Below are 17091 nucleotides of genomic sequence, written 5' to 3' on the forward strand. Positions count from 1 at the left end.
GGGCTGCATAATTCTATCTTGGCTGGCCGATGATGTGGAAGTAAAACAGTTTTCAGAATATCACTATGAGCGCTTCCTTGACCTAAATCCATAATCATTTTTCCTTTTCAGCTGTTACCTATAAGATAGAAGTATTTTCTCTAGGGATCTAGGGATCCTATAATCAAGTGGTATTTCTTTTTGGAGACGAATAAAATCACCTAGTGGTCAAATGCTAATAAAATGATGTCTGTTATTTTACTTGTTGTTAATGTGCTTGACACTGGTTTGCTAACAAATCTTCATCTCAGTGGAGTTTGTAACGTGGCTTACATTGTAAATGTAATTATGCAGCATGTATTCATTTCTTTTCTTCTAGGGAACTCAAGTTGCTTTTTAAAGCATTTTTTTGATAGCTTCTTACCATCTCCTCTTGAGTTGAAAAGAGAATATAATATCAAGCTGTTATAGCTAGCGATGGGGGACTATGGAACCAAGAGGGAGAGAGAATTGAACTGGGACCTACAGAATCCCAGCGATGTGCCATGAAGACCCCCAAGGGGTGAATTGTGAACCCAGTGTGCCATAAATGAAGCAATTTCTAAGGATCCTAAAATAACTGTGTTCCCTCTGTCATAACACTCATGCTGGGCACAATGGACTTAGTTTGTTTTTAAAATGTAGGCCATGCCCTTCAAAGGGATATAAACAGTTCCCATACCAGCTATATTTGGCCAATTAAATGCTTAGAAGAACATATATTTTTGAAGGACAAAATTAAGAGGCAAAGGACAGAGATAAGTGCTAAAGCAATTGTTTCTACCTGTTTTTAAATCAAAATGGACCATGGACACAGATTGTACTCAAGTTTGAAGATAACTTCAGGTAACTCTGTGTCCTTATCCTTTGATCTAATGAGCTCCTAGAGTCCTGGACATAATTAAGAATTTTTTTCTCATAGGTACTCAAGTAACATTGCAAATGTGTTCAAACCTCTGAAGTTCTGTGAAAAATATCACCTCCTTTTTCTCCCTTTGTTGGTATGGGTATGACATTAAGGGAAGAGGAGGGTGCCCCATGTGATCTTTTCAACTACTGTTAAAACACTCCCTGCCTTTATAACCTTTTATTTCCTTATTCTTAGCTGGTCTATGAATCTGTGCTTATCTACATAATTGCCTAATAAGCATATAACCAATAGGAAAACACACACGCGTGAGCACACACACACACACTCACACACTATAATACCTGGAAAAATATGGCACATTCTGTAGGAAATCAATAAAGATCCATTTCATTGGAAATGGAACCAAAAGGAACAAATATCAGAGTTCTTTATATGCATCTGTCACAAGGAGTTACTAGCCCTAGATACATAGAGGGCATGCTCTGTGAGAACACATACAGTACATATTTAGGGACAATTCTCATTTAATTTAGGCCCCAGGCCTAGGACCCTAGCTAATTTACAAGGCTTCTCTAGGAAAGACACAATTTTAGGAATGACAATAGTCTATGGCATTTGATTTTCCTGCAGGGGAAGCTATAACACATTCCCACTCTTCAAGAGAACCCAAGATTTATGACTTGGGGGTTTTGCTGGCTAGTGTTTTTTTTATTTCACCCTTTCATTATTTTTTTCAGCTCCCTTTGTATCCTGCTTAGCAAAAATTTTCTCAGGAGTCAAGGACAGGATAGCAGCACAGCTGCCCTTGAGTCAAGTTAGGTCTATGGCATTTGATTTTCCTGCAGGGGAAGCTATAACACATTCCCACTCTTCAAGAGAACCCAAGATTTATGACTTGGGGGTTTTGCTGGCTAGTGTTTTTTTTTATTTCACCCTTTCATTATTTTTTTCAGCTCCCTTTGTATCCTGCTTAGCAAAAATTTTCTCAGGAGTCAAGGACAGGATAGCAGCACAGCTGCCCTTGAGTCAAGTTAGTAAATCCTATTGGGAAACCACTCCATGCTGTCAGATGATGTGGTTTTCGGACACGACTATACAGACTAGTTGAATTAAAGACCAACTCCAGACTTGATGTGCTGAGCTCCTCAGCTCCATCTTGCCATCCTGATTGATCGAGGAGATGGGTCTATAGTTAAAGTGGCATAGCACTTTGAGGGCTTAGTCATTAGAGCACACTGCTTTCTCTTTGGAAGGTAACTTCTTGCTTGGCTAGGGTATGGAAGCTAAGGAGTGACGTCAAGATGTTTTCTGGCCAGAATTTGCAGATAACCATAGAACTCTTCTCCTCCATCAGGCATGGATTTAGCCTCCTTTAGTTCCTGCAGTGACACAGGAGCCTCCAAATACCAAATTATTATCAGGCGGTCTTGGGGGAACCTCTGGGCCCTGCAATAAAGTAGACAGACTTGCTATTGGAAAGTGCTCAGGAGCAATTCAGCCCTGTTCAGATTGCTCTAAAATCCTGCACACCATCTCTAGATTTGGTAAATGAAAGCCTGACATAGCTCCTGATAGTAAAAAGTACTTTGGGGGATATAATTTATTAACATTCTTCACTTAAATGATCTTACATATCATTTAAAGCAGTCTGCTTTTGTTTGGGATTTGTTGTTGTTGTTCTTGTTCATTTGTTTTTAACACAAAATTATATAAGTATGGAGGCTGAGTAATTTTGGAAAAGTGACTTCTAAGCATTATCTGTAGAATAAAGTATTTGTATTAAATGATCTTTAAGGTCTAACTCAGGGGTCACAGACAAGTGGTGGATTATGGATCAAATCTGACTCAACCTGGTGTCATTTATTGTTCTCACCCAGTGTTTTAAATTTGGGGAAATTCACAATAAAATATTTTAATAAGTGCCTGTTCTTGCTGGAAAAAAAATTGAGTATCTGGTAATATCAGGTCATGTTTAAGCATAGCCTTCACAGTGCCATATCGTCTTTCTGACCTTGCCTGTTTCCATATTGACCTGCATAATCTTGTAGGTAATTGGAGTTTAGGACCCTAGCTCTAAGCTATTCTATTATAGTGCATTGTAATTATATGATGAAATCTTTAACCATTGGCCTCCCTAAGAAGACTCTCTGAAGGCAAGGAACATGCCATTATCACCACTAAATCTTCAGTTCCTGGCATTGTAGGAGTATTATGGATAGTTAATATATATTTAATGGATTGAAATTCACCTTCTATATTAGATTCTTACAATTCAGTAAAATAAGATTGGAACCACTCTTTCTTTGTAAGATCACACATATATTTGAAAGCCAACATCTTTAGGTAGCAGGTAGATTTAGGAAAGAGAAGTAAATATGCTGGCTTATGGCCCAAGACACTAATAGGTCCAGAAGTTTGTGGTATATCATCCATGTGACATTTTGCTTTAAGCACTTGGGAAAAGTTCTTAACTTTATCTGAGATGATATTAAATTTGTTATTCAGATGTAACCTAGCAAACTTCTTGAAAGATCCCTTCTCTAAAGGTTTTTTAGAGGTTAGGTATAAAAATGTTCCATGGGGAAAAAAAATGTTGCATGGGAATCACTTAATTGAAAGCTAATCCCCCAAAATTGTATGGGCCTAGAGCAACAGATCCCTCTGTATAGCAGATTTATGCATTTTAAAATATTTTAATTTCTGGATGACTGCTATTAGGATGTTCAAAAATCAGGGTTTTTGATAAAAGATTATTCCTGCTAAAATTGTCATCTAAATCTGTTTAAATTGGGTAATATATTATTAAAAACATGTCTAACAAGTAAACTATTACGTAGGCAAGTGTAATAGGAATAGAGCCAATGAAGAAGGCTATGGGTCATCTTTACTTGTTACAAGTCTGTTAGTAATTAATATTTCAGTAATATATATCGATATCTGCTCAACATTTGGCCAACATCAAAAGTGTATCATGTCCCATGATATGAAGGAATAATTTAAGATATTGTTTCTGCTCTCGAGGAGCTTACAATCTAACATAAACAAGACTACAGAAACACATACATGAGAGTGGTTATACTCTTAACAAAATGCAACAGATACATTAAAGATAAAGGTAAAAAATATGGGGTAAAGAATGACTTTTTAAAAAGGGTGAAGATAAGGAGAGAAGTAATTTGCTTCTTCATTCCCATTTCTTTGAAAAATGATTCATAGAAGATGTATGATTTTAAGTGCTCTTCAAATCATGAAATAGTGTATGGCTTGAAGCCTAGAGGAAAAAAAATTTCTGAGTGACTGGAAATACTGAGCTGAGTAAGGATGGCTGGGTGAAGGGTCCAGAAAGACTTTCCAAGGAATGAACTATCAAATTAAGAATCAATGGTCTGGATCCCTCCGGTAGAGGACAGAAGCTAAGGGGATACTGTAGGTCTCCTCAACTCTCTTCCAAATGCAGGTGGTGTACAGTGGCTAAACCACAAAACCAAGACTCCTCCAAAATAATAAAAATGTCTAGTTTAAAACCTTTGCAAAAATCTCCATGGACTCTAGGTTAAAGAAATGATCTTTGGAAACTTTCTTGTGGATTTCTAGGGTAAGAAAGCACTTCTAGATAGAACCATAGACCCAGCAGCCATCTAATCCATTTTCTTCTATAGGATCTCATTCGTTTGTTTGTTTATTTCTTTGCTTGCTCATTTGTTAATTTTCTCTTATTGGACTTATTGAACTGATGCTAAATACTTTATTATTCAGCTTTATCTGCTTTATTTTTCCACTATCGACAAAGGAGAGCAAACTTTTGGAACAGGTTGATTTTAGTCAACCTCAATTATAATACAGCCTCAGGCTAAATGAAGTATGTTATACAGCCTGATATTGATGGTGACAGGAGTGTCAAAGTACTCTGTTCCTAGGGAGAACAATAAAAATGATGACAGATTCTCTCACCATAATACCCTGCTTTGCCTTATTCAACATTTGACTGCAATGCATGCAGGGTGTTTCAAGGACCTTTGGAGGATAATTATCTCAACAAAAAATGCACATTTTTAAGCAATACCTCCACACATCTTGTTCATACCATAATGACAATGTTAGAATTAGAAATACCTTGATTTAAATTAATAATTTTATTTCAAGAAGCTCAATATTCTTCACATCTGCAATTCTATTTATCTTGTCATATTACATATTCAACTGAAATCTATGGTGGGGTCCAATCTCACGTATTTACAAGCTTATAATTCTGTTCTTCTTAACAATGAAACTTGAATCCACTGTTAAACGTACCTTGGGATAAATTTGAGTAAATAGGAAACAATAATAGGTGTTTCCTCATATGTGAACAGATCTGATACTCATCGTTAAGCCTCCTTATCCCATGATAGTCTCAGTGGAAAGTAAGTCCCCAAATACTACCCTTCTAAGATTCCCACCTTACCTCTCAGGATAAAAGCGTTTAAGGTGGGGTGAGAACATTCAAATAGAATATATCCATTATTCAGTGCCAGGGAACTCCTGGAACCTGGGTCACCTAATATTCTACCTTCATATCCCCTTATTCATGTGTAAGGGAAGGTCTGGAGTTCCAATGGCATAAGACCCGTTTGTCCCTTGTGATTTTATTCTTTGTTGTCCTTAAGTCTGTGCTCCATTTTTTGTATTTGGGCAATGTCTCAAAAAATAGAGTAAGAGTCTTGGGGGAAAAAAACTGTAAGCTTTCAATAGAGGCTATTGGGTTCATTTGGTTCTAAAAAATATGTCAGATTATTTAACATGTCTTTTTGCTATCATGACATCACAAGAAGCTTCATGCTGAGAACTAAGACTGAACAAATAATACAGAACTACCAGAATTGATACCACCTGTGCGCAACATAGCTCCTCATGATGACCTATAATGTATATTTTAATGATTTTCAATAAACCAAATTTAAATCCTATCAATTGCCTGATATATGTTCATTCTAATGATACTTCTGGTTTCTTTCTCTTTTTCAAGAGAAGTATGCCTTGATTCCAACTTCATTTTGACAAATGGGTTTTGAAAATAGATCCCAAGAGAAGCCAGAAATTGCCCACAGTTCCAAGCCCAGCAGAAGACACGCCCTGTGAATTCCATAAGAAACAAACTAAAGAATCTATTCTGTGGTCCCAAAGCCCCAAGAATACTCAGACATTTCACAGCCTTCCTCCCCCAAGTCATCCTTGTCAAGGATTCTGATAAACACGCTTATAGATACAGCTATGCAACAAATGGGCCAATAAGTATAAACAGATGTACTTACATGTGTCTGGCTTGAGCTGACTGTTGGTGATGCCAAAGTACTGGGGATTTTCAATAACAGGGATCTTCGTCATTCCAATAATGACAGCATCAGGGCCGCCCTCTGAAGATGATGGAGTATTACTCCCATTGGAGATGTGGTGGAGTGGGCTAGCAGAGTCATCATCATTGCTGATAACTGAAGCTGGGCCTGGAGTTGGAAAAAATACACATTTTCCTGTAATTTTTAATGCCTTTGTTGAGTTGTAACTCACATACATAAAATTCACCCATTTGAGATGTACACTTCAGTGGATTTTAAGATATTCAAAGAGTGTTGCAACTATCACTACAATCTAATTTTAGGACATTTTCATCATTCCAAATAGCTGTCATTCCCCATTCACTCCACTTACAGCCCCAGACATCCATAAACTTACTTTCTATCTCTATGAACTTACCTATTCTGAAAATTTCATGTAAATGAAATCTTATGTGATCTTTTAGGACAATTTTTTTTTTTTACTTAGCATAATGTTTTTAAGGTTCATTCACTTATAGCATGTGTCATTATTGTATTCCCTTTTTGTTGCCAAATAATATTTCATTGTATGGATATGTCACATTTTGTGGATTCATTCACCAATTGATAGACACTTAGGGGTGTTTTAACTTTGGGGCTGTTGTGAATAATGCTGCAATGAGCATTCATATACAAGATTTTGTGTAGACATACATTTTCATTTCTCTTGGGTGGACTTGCTGGGTCATATGGTAGCTCCCTGTTTAACTTTTTGAGGAACTGCCAAACTGTTTTCCAAAGTGGCTGCACTATTTTATATTCCCACCAGCAACATATGAGCGTTCGGATTTCTGGACTTCCTTCTTCTGTAATTTAATATGCATCCTTCCTCTCTGTTCTCTGAACATCCATCTTTAGAACACTGGCTCATTGAAACTCCCAGCATCAATTTAAGATCCTGTTTCACAGTGTACTGAAATATATACGAGGAGCTCAAAGATCTGAGTTCCTTTCTCCACTCTTAGGACAAGTTACTTACTTTCTTTGTACCTTGCAACCACTTACATTTGTAACATGTGCAAAATGATGGCTGCTTGCTATTTTATAAAACTACTGATATGAAAATGCACTATAAATTTAAATGTGTGTCATGAGTATGAATTGCTACTAGGTCTTACTAAATGAAATTACAACTGGTGGACTAGAATTACATTGAACTGTCCTATTACTCTGTTCCTCTCTCTGTGTGTTCTGTCTGTAGCTGCGTCACTTTTGCCTATAAAATAATGGCTCATTCTCACAGCAATTTAACTGCTAGGCCTTTAGTCATAATATTATCTACACTGATAATAGACAAATATGTAAATTGACCATACCTCCACAATACCCCATAGCCAATCAGGAGGGAATATGCAAATTAGTGGGACAAGATGGCAGTGGCCACGGAGCCAGCCAGAGTGGGTGGGAGGCTTGGGTCACCCCCGGCAATGGAGGAAGCCAAGCTTCCTGCCTGCCCTGGCCGGCCGCTGAAGGAGGGACCTGTGGGCGGTGGCCACAGAGCTGGCCTGAGCGTGCAGGAGGCTTTGGTTGCCTGGGCTGGCCTCCAAGGGAGGGGCCTAAAAATGGCCCTCAGCCCCTCACCCAGGCTTGCCATACCTTCATGGGCTGAGGGTCCCTGCTGGGGGGTGTGGCCAGCCTGAAAACAGACTTCAGCCCCTCACCCAGGCTGGCCATGATCCCCAGTGGGGACCCTCACCCCATGGGGGTGTGGCTGGCCTACAAACTGCCCCAGCCCCTCGCCCAGGCTGGCCCCATCCCCAGTGGGGACCCCCACCCTAACCTGGAACACCCTTCAGGGCAAACCAGCAGGCCCCCACCCATGCACCAGGCCTCTATCTATACTAATAAAAGGGTAATATGCTAATTAGACTGGGAGACCTTCCAGGAGACCTTCCTGATGTTCTTCTGTAGAAAGCCATGGTGGAGGGGCCGAGGTAGAGGTGGTTAGGGGCCAAGAGGGGAGGGCAGTTGTGGGTGATCAGGCTATTGGGGGGGCCATTGGGGGTGATCAGGCCGGCAGAGAGGGCAGTTAGGGGTGAGCAGGCCAGCAGGGGGCCAGTTGGGGGCAAGCAGGCTGGTGGGGAGGGCAGGTGGGGGCGAGCAGGCGGGCAGGGGGTTGGGGGCGAGCAGGCCAGCAGGCAGAGTGGTTAGGGGCAATCAGGCAGGCAGGCAGGTGAGCGGTTAGGAGCCAGCAGTCCCAGATTGCAAGAGGGATGTCTGACTGCCGATCCCTGTGGGTTCGGACCTAAACTGGCAGTCGGACATCCCCTGAGGGGTCCCAGATTGGAGAGGGTGCTGGCCGGGCTGAGGAACACCCCCCCCCCCACATGAATTTTGTGCACCAGGCCACTAGTTTATTTATAGAGTCATTCCATGGATGTCTTTATACTAAAGCAATAACCATAGCATTTTTCATATGACACTTTAACTTTCTAGCCCAGAGTCTCACAATGTATATGTCCATAAATACAGTCTACTGTGTCTTATCTAAATCATTAATCCATTGACCATTAAACCCACAGTGTTTAGATTCAACCAAAAATAGATTCACAAAGACAAAGGTCTATATGAAAGCTTCAAAACAATTAAGATATCGGTGGCTCATGGTAGACACCCATACATGAAAAGTAGACAAAGGCCCCTAGACATCTATGTCTTTTATATAGACATATAAAAGCCTAAGCAACTGGCCAACTGGCCGACTGGGCAGTAGCTATAAAGTGCACTGACCACCAGGGGACAGACGTTCAACACAGGAGCGGAAACTTACAAGCATGAAAACATGGAACAGACTGATGAATCTCAGAGAGAAGAGGGGAAGGGGGAGGGCAGAAAGAGATTAACCAAAGATTTTATATGCATACAAGAGGCCTAGTGGACGGATTCATGTACCGGTGGGATCTCTTAGCCTGGCCTGCAGGGATCAACCCAAAACCAGCTCTCCGGCATCCCGCGAGGGGTCCTGGAATGTGAGAGGGTGCAGACCAGGTCGAGGGACCCCACTGGTGCACATATCTGTGTACCAGGCCTCTAGTATATTTATGACATGTGTTTTTGCAGCGAACTAACTGGGTGCAGGGTCCCACGGAAAGCAACCACTGGCCAGGACTACTAGCATAAGCCAGGAGGAAGACAGGAAGAAAAGGATAGAAAGAAAGACAAAGGGAAGGCAGTCAAGGCAAATGCATACTAAGGAAAGGAAAGTCTGAATCACTACTTTCATAGCAAGAAAATGTATATTCATCCAACCTTCAGGATGCATGTTTCAACATCTCCATCCATTCTTTACCTCTTCCCTCACACTTGACTATTGCAATGAGAAGCACCACAATTCTAAAAACAAAAGCTGTTGGGTCATACATTTTTAAATCCCCTCTGAATTATCATTGTAATCCATCTCCCAATTCAAGATCCATTTTCCCCTTCGTATGGGGATTATCACAGTATGTAGTGATAACAATTGGACATTCCCCAGCTAGCTGAATCTTAAACAAACTATGCAGGAGGCAGCCAACTGCTATTATAGGTAATTTTTTAAAGCATTCTCTCAAGGGGATGTTCATTTGAGATGCCTTTAATGATACACTCTGGCTTAATTCTGCAAACAAGTCCTCACACAGCCAATTTAGAAGCCACAGAACACTCAAAGAAAAGGCAATCTCCCCAGTTGCACTCCTCTTGTGCCTAGCTCACCAGCATTAGCAAAGTGCGGAAATTCTGCCAAGAATAAAGACAAGTTCTTTCTAATATCCTTAACCATCTCTGTTTCACTCTTTGCTTTCTGGCAGACCTAGATCACCCAGAGCTTAAATCCAGAGATGGAAAATAGAAATGTGTTGTGCTAAGGTTTCTGCATTGTGTCCCCGCTGGCTCTGTCACTCTGCTCCTGGTGCAGCTGTCCCCTCTTTGGGGTGACCCAAATAGTCTACTGCCTGAGCTCCCTGAACAGGCAGGGTCATACATTTCTCAACAGATTCCGGGCTGCCCATTTACCCTCAGAAATACAGGAATTGTCATGTTCAAGTACTCCACATGCTGTCAGAAGGCCAGTGATATTTGCTTCTGGAGCCCCTGCAAGGAGTAGAAATATCTGATCCCAGTTGCCTTTGTCATTGATTCTTGTGGCCCAAGTCAGACTACCAACATTCTTATAGCATCTCATCATTTTGGAGGAGGTTGATACCTAGAAGACAATGTTGAGATGCCTCCAGGAATCTGAGCTCTGAATCATCTGCCATGGACACAGTGGGGTTCTAACTTAAAAGAGTTCAACCCAGAGACTTGCTCTTTGCGTCCCTTCCTCCACCAAAGGACACTCTTTCCTTCCCTGACCTCTCTGAGTAAAACACCAGACTCTGAAGTAACAAATTGAAAGAAAATGGGCTTTTTTTTTTTTTTGAGGCAGAGTGATGGTGATGGTGGATTTTTAAGCATATGGGGGGTATAAAAGACCAGAGGTGATTTTTCAAAAGCCTTTTCACTTTGCCAGGAGGTCGCTGTTGACAAATCTGACTGATACACAAACCTCAACCATTTATCAATTGGAATATTAATTCCAGTGCTGTGTTCTTCATTGTTGATGCTCCAAAGTCTGGAAGATTGATGTGGCTGGCAAGGCTGCAGGAATTCAGCCCATTTTTCTAGGAACATTTTGATCTAATAGAGCTCAGCAAAGTTGGGAGGGGGTGAAATGCTCTCAACAGGGACAATGAATGTCTATATAATTTGACAGGCGCCTGTCTATGCATGTCACACGATGTGTCATTGTGTGTGTCTGCACGTGCTTGGGGAGATACAATGAAAAGACAGTCAGAAGAGTCAGGGGCACATCACAATGTTATAAGAAATTCATATGAGGACTTGAAAAAATGTCTTATAAAATTAATAAAAAGTTTTAAATTGCTGGGTATGTGCAATTTGCTGAGTTTGGGGTAGAGAGTTCTAATTACTGAGCTGACAAATATGACTTATGCCTGGAAACATTTTTAACCTATTTTTCTTTTAATATGTCTCAAGTTCAAAGAGCCATTTTTTCTTTTATCAGAGCTTCTGGGTAAGGTCTTTACATCTATGACTTTACAGGCCTCTCTGAGCCTAACTTAGACTTATTTTCTTGAGCTAAGAATCCGTGAGGGTCGTCTGGGGAAGGACCAACAATGCCTCAGGGCAAGGGGAGAGATCACTGTTCTTGAGCAGCTGTATAAGCGTGTCTTGTGTTTTCTGTATTCTCATGCTTCAATCTTGGGCTTGATGATACTGAGGGACTGTCCTGTGTCATCCTCAGGTAGTAAGGAACTTGCCTCTGAGTGAGCCTTTCATATACAAACCAACTAATCTGTAATCTATACCCCAACCACATCCCTTTTCAAGTTATCATACTCTAGGCCATTATCCACGTGTCCCATTACCCCAGAGCCAGGTATCAGACAACCAGGGACAGCTCCTACACCCCAGAACTCACTGAAGCTCCTCAAACCATCCAATCCTAAACCTGCTACCCCTGCCTCGCCCAGTCCTTCCCGAGGAAACCACAATAAAGGCTCTTGTTTCTGTTTTCCCCTCACTCCTTCTGCCTCCTGATTGACTCAGGTGCTTCTCCCTGAGGTCCCCCTGCCACATGGTGTGCCCTCTTCTCTGGGGAACTGTGAATAATGAATTATCTTTGCATCAATGGCCATCGTCTCCTGACCTATTGGCCTCACCATCCCTGAATAATAACAAAACCAACATTTTAAAGCAGCAGCGCCTCTGACGAACTGTAGCTGAAAGAACAATTCTGAAGAACTCTTTCTGCTGTGGCCTAAAAGGGTGAAATCCTGCTATTGGAGCTTTTGAGGAACCAGAACCTTCCTGCAGGGTGAACTGGCCTGAAAAATGTTTAAGTGTTAGAGTGATTTGCTATTTAGTGGAGGGAAGGCCCCATCCCACAGCACTATTGTGGGAGAGTTTATCACCCAACTCTTCCTCCCCCCTCCCCCCCCCACACACAAATACACAACACAAGCCATCAAACAGGCCACCTGCCACACTGCCCAGGACTCTCTCTGGTTTCTCAAAATGCCTATGATCAGTTGTATCTGAAATGTGCCCTGGGGAGTTGCCAACAAATCCTGAGGTGGTTGAGCTTAATGTTCCAACTTGACCACTTCTCCACTTTCCCTTTGCTGGTAGAGAGCTCTTCCCTTGGAATTCATGGGGCTAGTTAAGGACAGACTGACTGATATCAAGTTCAAAAAGGGAAATGAACAGGATTCCTCATATGGACAGGGAGGGCTCACAACTGGAAGGCCCCATGACACTGGTATACTTTGCAATTTTGCCTATAGCCAACCTTGCAACCAAAATAAATATTAACCAACAGATGCCCAAGATGGCTAAATCTTGGAAAAGTGTATGCAAAATGGAAGGAAGTCTGTCTTTTCATGCCTTCTTAGCAATTCCTCTTCATTGTCTCTGTACGCATAGAAAATACTAAACAAATTGGAGGTCCCGGGAGATCACACCTGATTTCAATCCTAGCGATGAGATACATTATCTGCACTCATTTGATAGCTATAAGCTCTGCTCTTCAATTGTCAAAACAATTGCAAGGAATCGAATGCAATCAAGCACAAATCATAGTGTCTGGATGTTAGCCTTGTCTTGAATGAGAAATGGTCATAAACAAACAGCTGATTTACCAATGCAGAAATTTATTGCATCGTGGCCAATGAGAGAAAGTTAAGACCCACACTTTCCAGGCATGAATATTCAGCCAGCTTTGCTGGGCATGGAGCTGCAGTCCAGTTGTATTTTATTTCTTTAATCTTCTTAGAAATGCATCAACAACCTAGAACTGGATGACAGTTGACACATCCCCGGAGGGTAAAAACAAGTCAACTTCAAGAATACAAAACCATTTACTGAAACTCAATGAGCAACAGTAATGCCTTTTCTGGAAGAAAAAAAAAAATTCTAGGCCTCCTTCTTCAGCAAGTCAGAAACTGGGAACATGAAAAAATGAATCAAAGGCCAACAAGTATGAAGAGGCTCAACAGTTTCATCTGAATTAAACACAAGCTCATTATTTATCCAAAGAAGAAGTAACTACTTACCAACACCTTGTCTTGATTTTACATTCCCAAATCCAAACCATGAGAAATCTGAAAACCACAACAGAACATAAAATAAACGTCGAAAGAGAAGCGTAAACCAGAGGTGTTCAGCACTGTCCTTAGTGAAATAATTCCAACGCCCTCTCAAAGCTCCATTGAGGACCGAAGCTTCCTCTCAAACTCCCAACCCTCAGATTTTTGTGTAAAGATCTATTTCTCATCATGAGAACATGAAAGTTCAAGTCAGATAAAGGACAACAACCAATCTTCGAGAAAAAGAACCAAAACCCAGGGTTAAAAGCTCTGAGCAGTTTTCTCCCAAAGTATGGAGTGGAACAGAAGAGTTGCTGGGTGGAAATACACAACGCATCTGAGAAATGCACGAGAGTTCTGATCCTCAGCTGTGTGAGAAAATAAGAAGAGAAAGCAGATCTTCTCTGGAGCTAAGACAGCTAAGATTTCATGTTCCTCTTCTGGTAGAAGAGGAACATGAAATCCCATGGGAGAACGGACACTTGGGCTGGATGGGGATTCAAGAGGAAAAAAAGGGAATCGATTCTACAAGGATTCCATGACTGACTTGCTGTGTGACGGTGGGTAGCTCATGGCAGATCCGTGCCTCTTACAAGTTTCCACTGGTACGTGTAAGGAAAGGTCTGCCAAATGTTTGCAGGTCCTCCGGTGAATAAAACTACAGTGAAATGGCTGTTTACTTCCTGGGCTTGACTGTTCTCTTCTAGGTAATTTCTAGAGAAATCAAGGCACGAGAGAACTGGCATGAACCAGGTTCTGGGAAAAGAAGGGATGGCTATCAGGCATATTTAGGGGGATCAACAGGACATGGTGATTGATTGCAAATTGAGGGGAGTATGGGAAGTGAATAATGAAGGTTAGAGGTTTGAACAATGAGACATATGGTGATGCTGCTCACAGTGTCTCCAAAGAGGGTTAGGGGGTTAAACTGACAGCATAGACGTGGGCACAAATCCCAAAAGAGGCGCCTTCATGAGATCTGGTGTTGGGACCTCAGAACACATATCTAATACCCAAAGTAGAATTGCCCAAGATCAAGAACCCATGGTTTCATGGGTGGGCAGAAGCTAGATGCATTTCTTGTTTGGGCACATAAACACCCTGTTTTGCAGGAACAAAGGAAAGGGCTTCCAGCTGAGATTAACTTTTGACAAACTTATTCCTAAATTGCTAAAAGATTTCTAAGTTCTCTTTAACAGTAACACAATTATTATGTAAGACAGAATACAATCTTCTTGCCCATATCTCAGAGTACTTGGAAAATTTAAGACCAGATTATCAGAGTCACATTGGTACCTCTTTCCCTTCCCCCACCTCAGAAGCTGTCCTGGTCTGACAGCTCTTTCTTGATGGATTTAAGCAGTAGTCTTAAAGCCTTAATACTAAATTTCACCAGCAAAACTTTCCCACAAGGCCAAAAAGAAACAATTTCTCAATTTCCTGTGATGTTTCACTCATTGGGAGTCGAGTCCTGCCAAACATTCTTTTCTATTCTGTTTAATAAGAGACACTTTATTCACTGCAAAATAAAGGGCTCCTTCAAAAGCAAATGTAGTTGCAGTGAGCTTAAAGGAACTCCTCCTTTTGGAATCTAGACCAACAAAGATTCTAAATTATAAAATTAATCAAATAAATCCATTTACAATGAAGAAAGTTCAACCTTCCCTGACCAGAGGAGAGAAATGTATTTCTTTAAATGGCACATTAACACATTAAGAACTCAAAGATAGAACTTAAATTAAATAAAATAAATGGCAATAAGGATTGCTTTTCAAATATCTCCCAAAGGAAACAGTAAAAATTTAGGGGGTTGAAAAGGAATATTTATGATGCCAAGGAGAGAATCAGAGAAGAGAGCAACAAATAGACGATGTGAAGAAATCTAATCTTCCCTGTGGGTGCTGGCTTGCACAAACTAAAGGAGATTGTTAGAAGGGTTCTGATCTCCAGAGAATGAATTTCTGAATTTTTTTCTCTTTTAAGTTTCAGAAAAAAATCATTTTGTATGTCAGGAGAAAAATCAGCTTCCCTCCCTTTTAACTCTGGAGAGATTAAAATTTGCTGTGTTCTAAAATGTAATTTCTTTATATTTTAAGGCAAGACTCACCACCCTCCAACTCCAAGAAAAGCATCTCTAACATCCTAATGGAAGCAAATGGGAAAATATGATTCACTGACAGAAATATAATCACCTCCAACTTCTTATGGCCACACCCACTCCCTAAAGGACACAGGGAAGTGGAGCTCTGGGCTGCCTTTGCTGCAGAGAAAGTGGGGACCAGACAGTGTCGAGCCCAGAATAGACACTCAATAAGCGCTTGATGGAGTAGCCAGTTGCCTGTTACCTCAAATAAAGAACTAGGAGGACTGGCCCTTGGAGTGGAGGGAAAAGGAATGGCTGCTTCATTGGATGCTTTGCTGACACAATAAGCACCACCCGTTCCAAGTGACACACAATCAGCATGAGTAATAGTTGCTTCAAATTAATTCCAGCTCCTCAGGCCACTGAACAGTGTAGTGTGGTGCCAAGTTTCCACTTCAATTTAATCTTAATCTTTCACTTAAGGACACAACCTTTATGTAAGTCCCATATCCACTGACGAGGAAGTGGACTTGATTTGAGTTACATTGGTTGTGGAAATCATGATGCAAAGGGTCCTGGAATCCTCCTGACCAACTTTCATTGGCTTCATCCCTTCCCTTTCTTCAAATGCCAATGTGACTTATTATATTGTTCTCCAAGTAACATTGAACACTTCCAATTCAAAAACTATAAAGAAAAATAAGTGTATTTTATTTATTTATTTTTAAGATATATTTTTATTGATTTCAGAGAGGAAGGGAGAGGTAGAGAGAGATAGAAACATCAATGACGAGAATCATTGATTGGCTGCTTCCTGCACGCCCCCTATTGGGCATATGCCCTTGACCGGAATCAAACCCAGGACCTAGTCCGCAGGCTGATGTTCTATCCACTGAGCCAAACTGGCTAGGACAAAAATAAGTGTATTTTAGCTTAAACTGCTTGCTGCTCTCTGAAATATTTATTTTCTTCTCTTTTTCCTGGGCCCACAGCTAGACTCAGTTAACCAACCCTCCTTGCAGTTAGTTGTGGCCAAACCACTAAATTATATCCAAGGGACTGTGAGCAGAGTGAGGGGCACCATTTCTGGGACTGGCCATCAAGACTTCCATGCATACTCCCAGATGCTTTCCCCTTCTACCTATCCAGAATAAAGACAACACTTAAATCAAACTTGGAATTAATGACTTGAAGTCAGCAGAGAAATTCTCTACTACCTCTCCCAGTAAATGTAGAAACTAAGTTATTCTACTGAGGTCAAATGAAACAATTTATCCTCCAACTCCCATTCACATGCAAAAAATAAACTATTGAGTTTGAACTATTATCCACTTTGGGACTTATTTACCATGGTAGAGAGTGAGCCTACCATAACTAATACATATACACAAAGAAAAAAAAATACATGTTTTTGGTGCAGCCACTATGGAAAGCAGTATGGAGTTTCCTCAAAAAAAAATTAAAAATAAAATTACCATGTGATCCAGCAATTTCATTTCTGGTATTTACCTGAAGGAAATGAAAATACTAACTCAAAAAGATATATGTACCCCCATGTTCTTTGCAGCACTATTGACAATATCCAATACATGGAAGCAACCTAAGTGTTCATCAATGCATGAATGCATAAAGAAAAAGTGA

At 40.7% G+C, this 17091-nt stretch overlaps 1 protein-coding gene across 6 annotated transcripts in view; it reads right to left on the reverse strand.

Moving 5' to 3' along the window:
• NTRK2 (neurotrophic tyrosine kinase, receptor, type 2) overlaps positions 1-17091 on the reverse strand; it is a 314665-nt gene that overhangs the window by 130065 nt on the left and 167509 nt on the right. For 2 of the 6 annotated variants that reach the window (XM_005868271.2, XM_014541246.1), the window contains exons 12-13: positions 13335-13382; positions 6181-6369 (exon numbers count right to left, since the gene is read on the reverse strand). In XM_005868271.2, coding sequence (XP_005868333.1) covers positions 6181-6369; positions 13335-13382 — 237 coding nt within the window. Of the gene's footprint in view, positions 1-1807; positions 2336-4119; positions 4161-6180; positions 6370-13334; positions 13383-17091 lie in introns of those variants that run through there. The other 4 variants (XM_005868273.2, XM_005868272.2, XM_014541248.1 and 1 more) reach the window with 4 other exon arrangements.

The sequence above is a fragment of the Myotis brandtii genome, unplaced genomic scaffold, assembly GCF_000412655.1.
Source record: "Myotis brandtii unplaced genomic scaffold, ASM41265v1 scaffold266, whole genome shotgun sequence".
Classification (NCBI taxonomy): domain Eukaryota; kingdom Metazoa; phylum Chordata; class Mammalia; order Chiroptera; family Vespertilionidae; genus Myotis; species Myotis brandtii.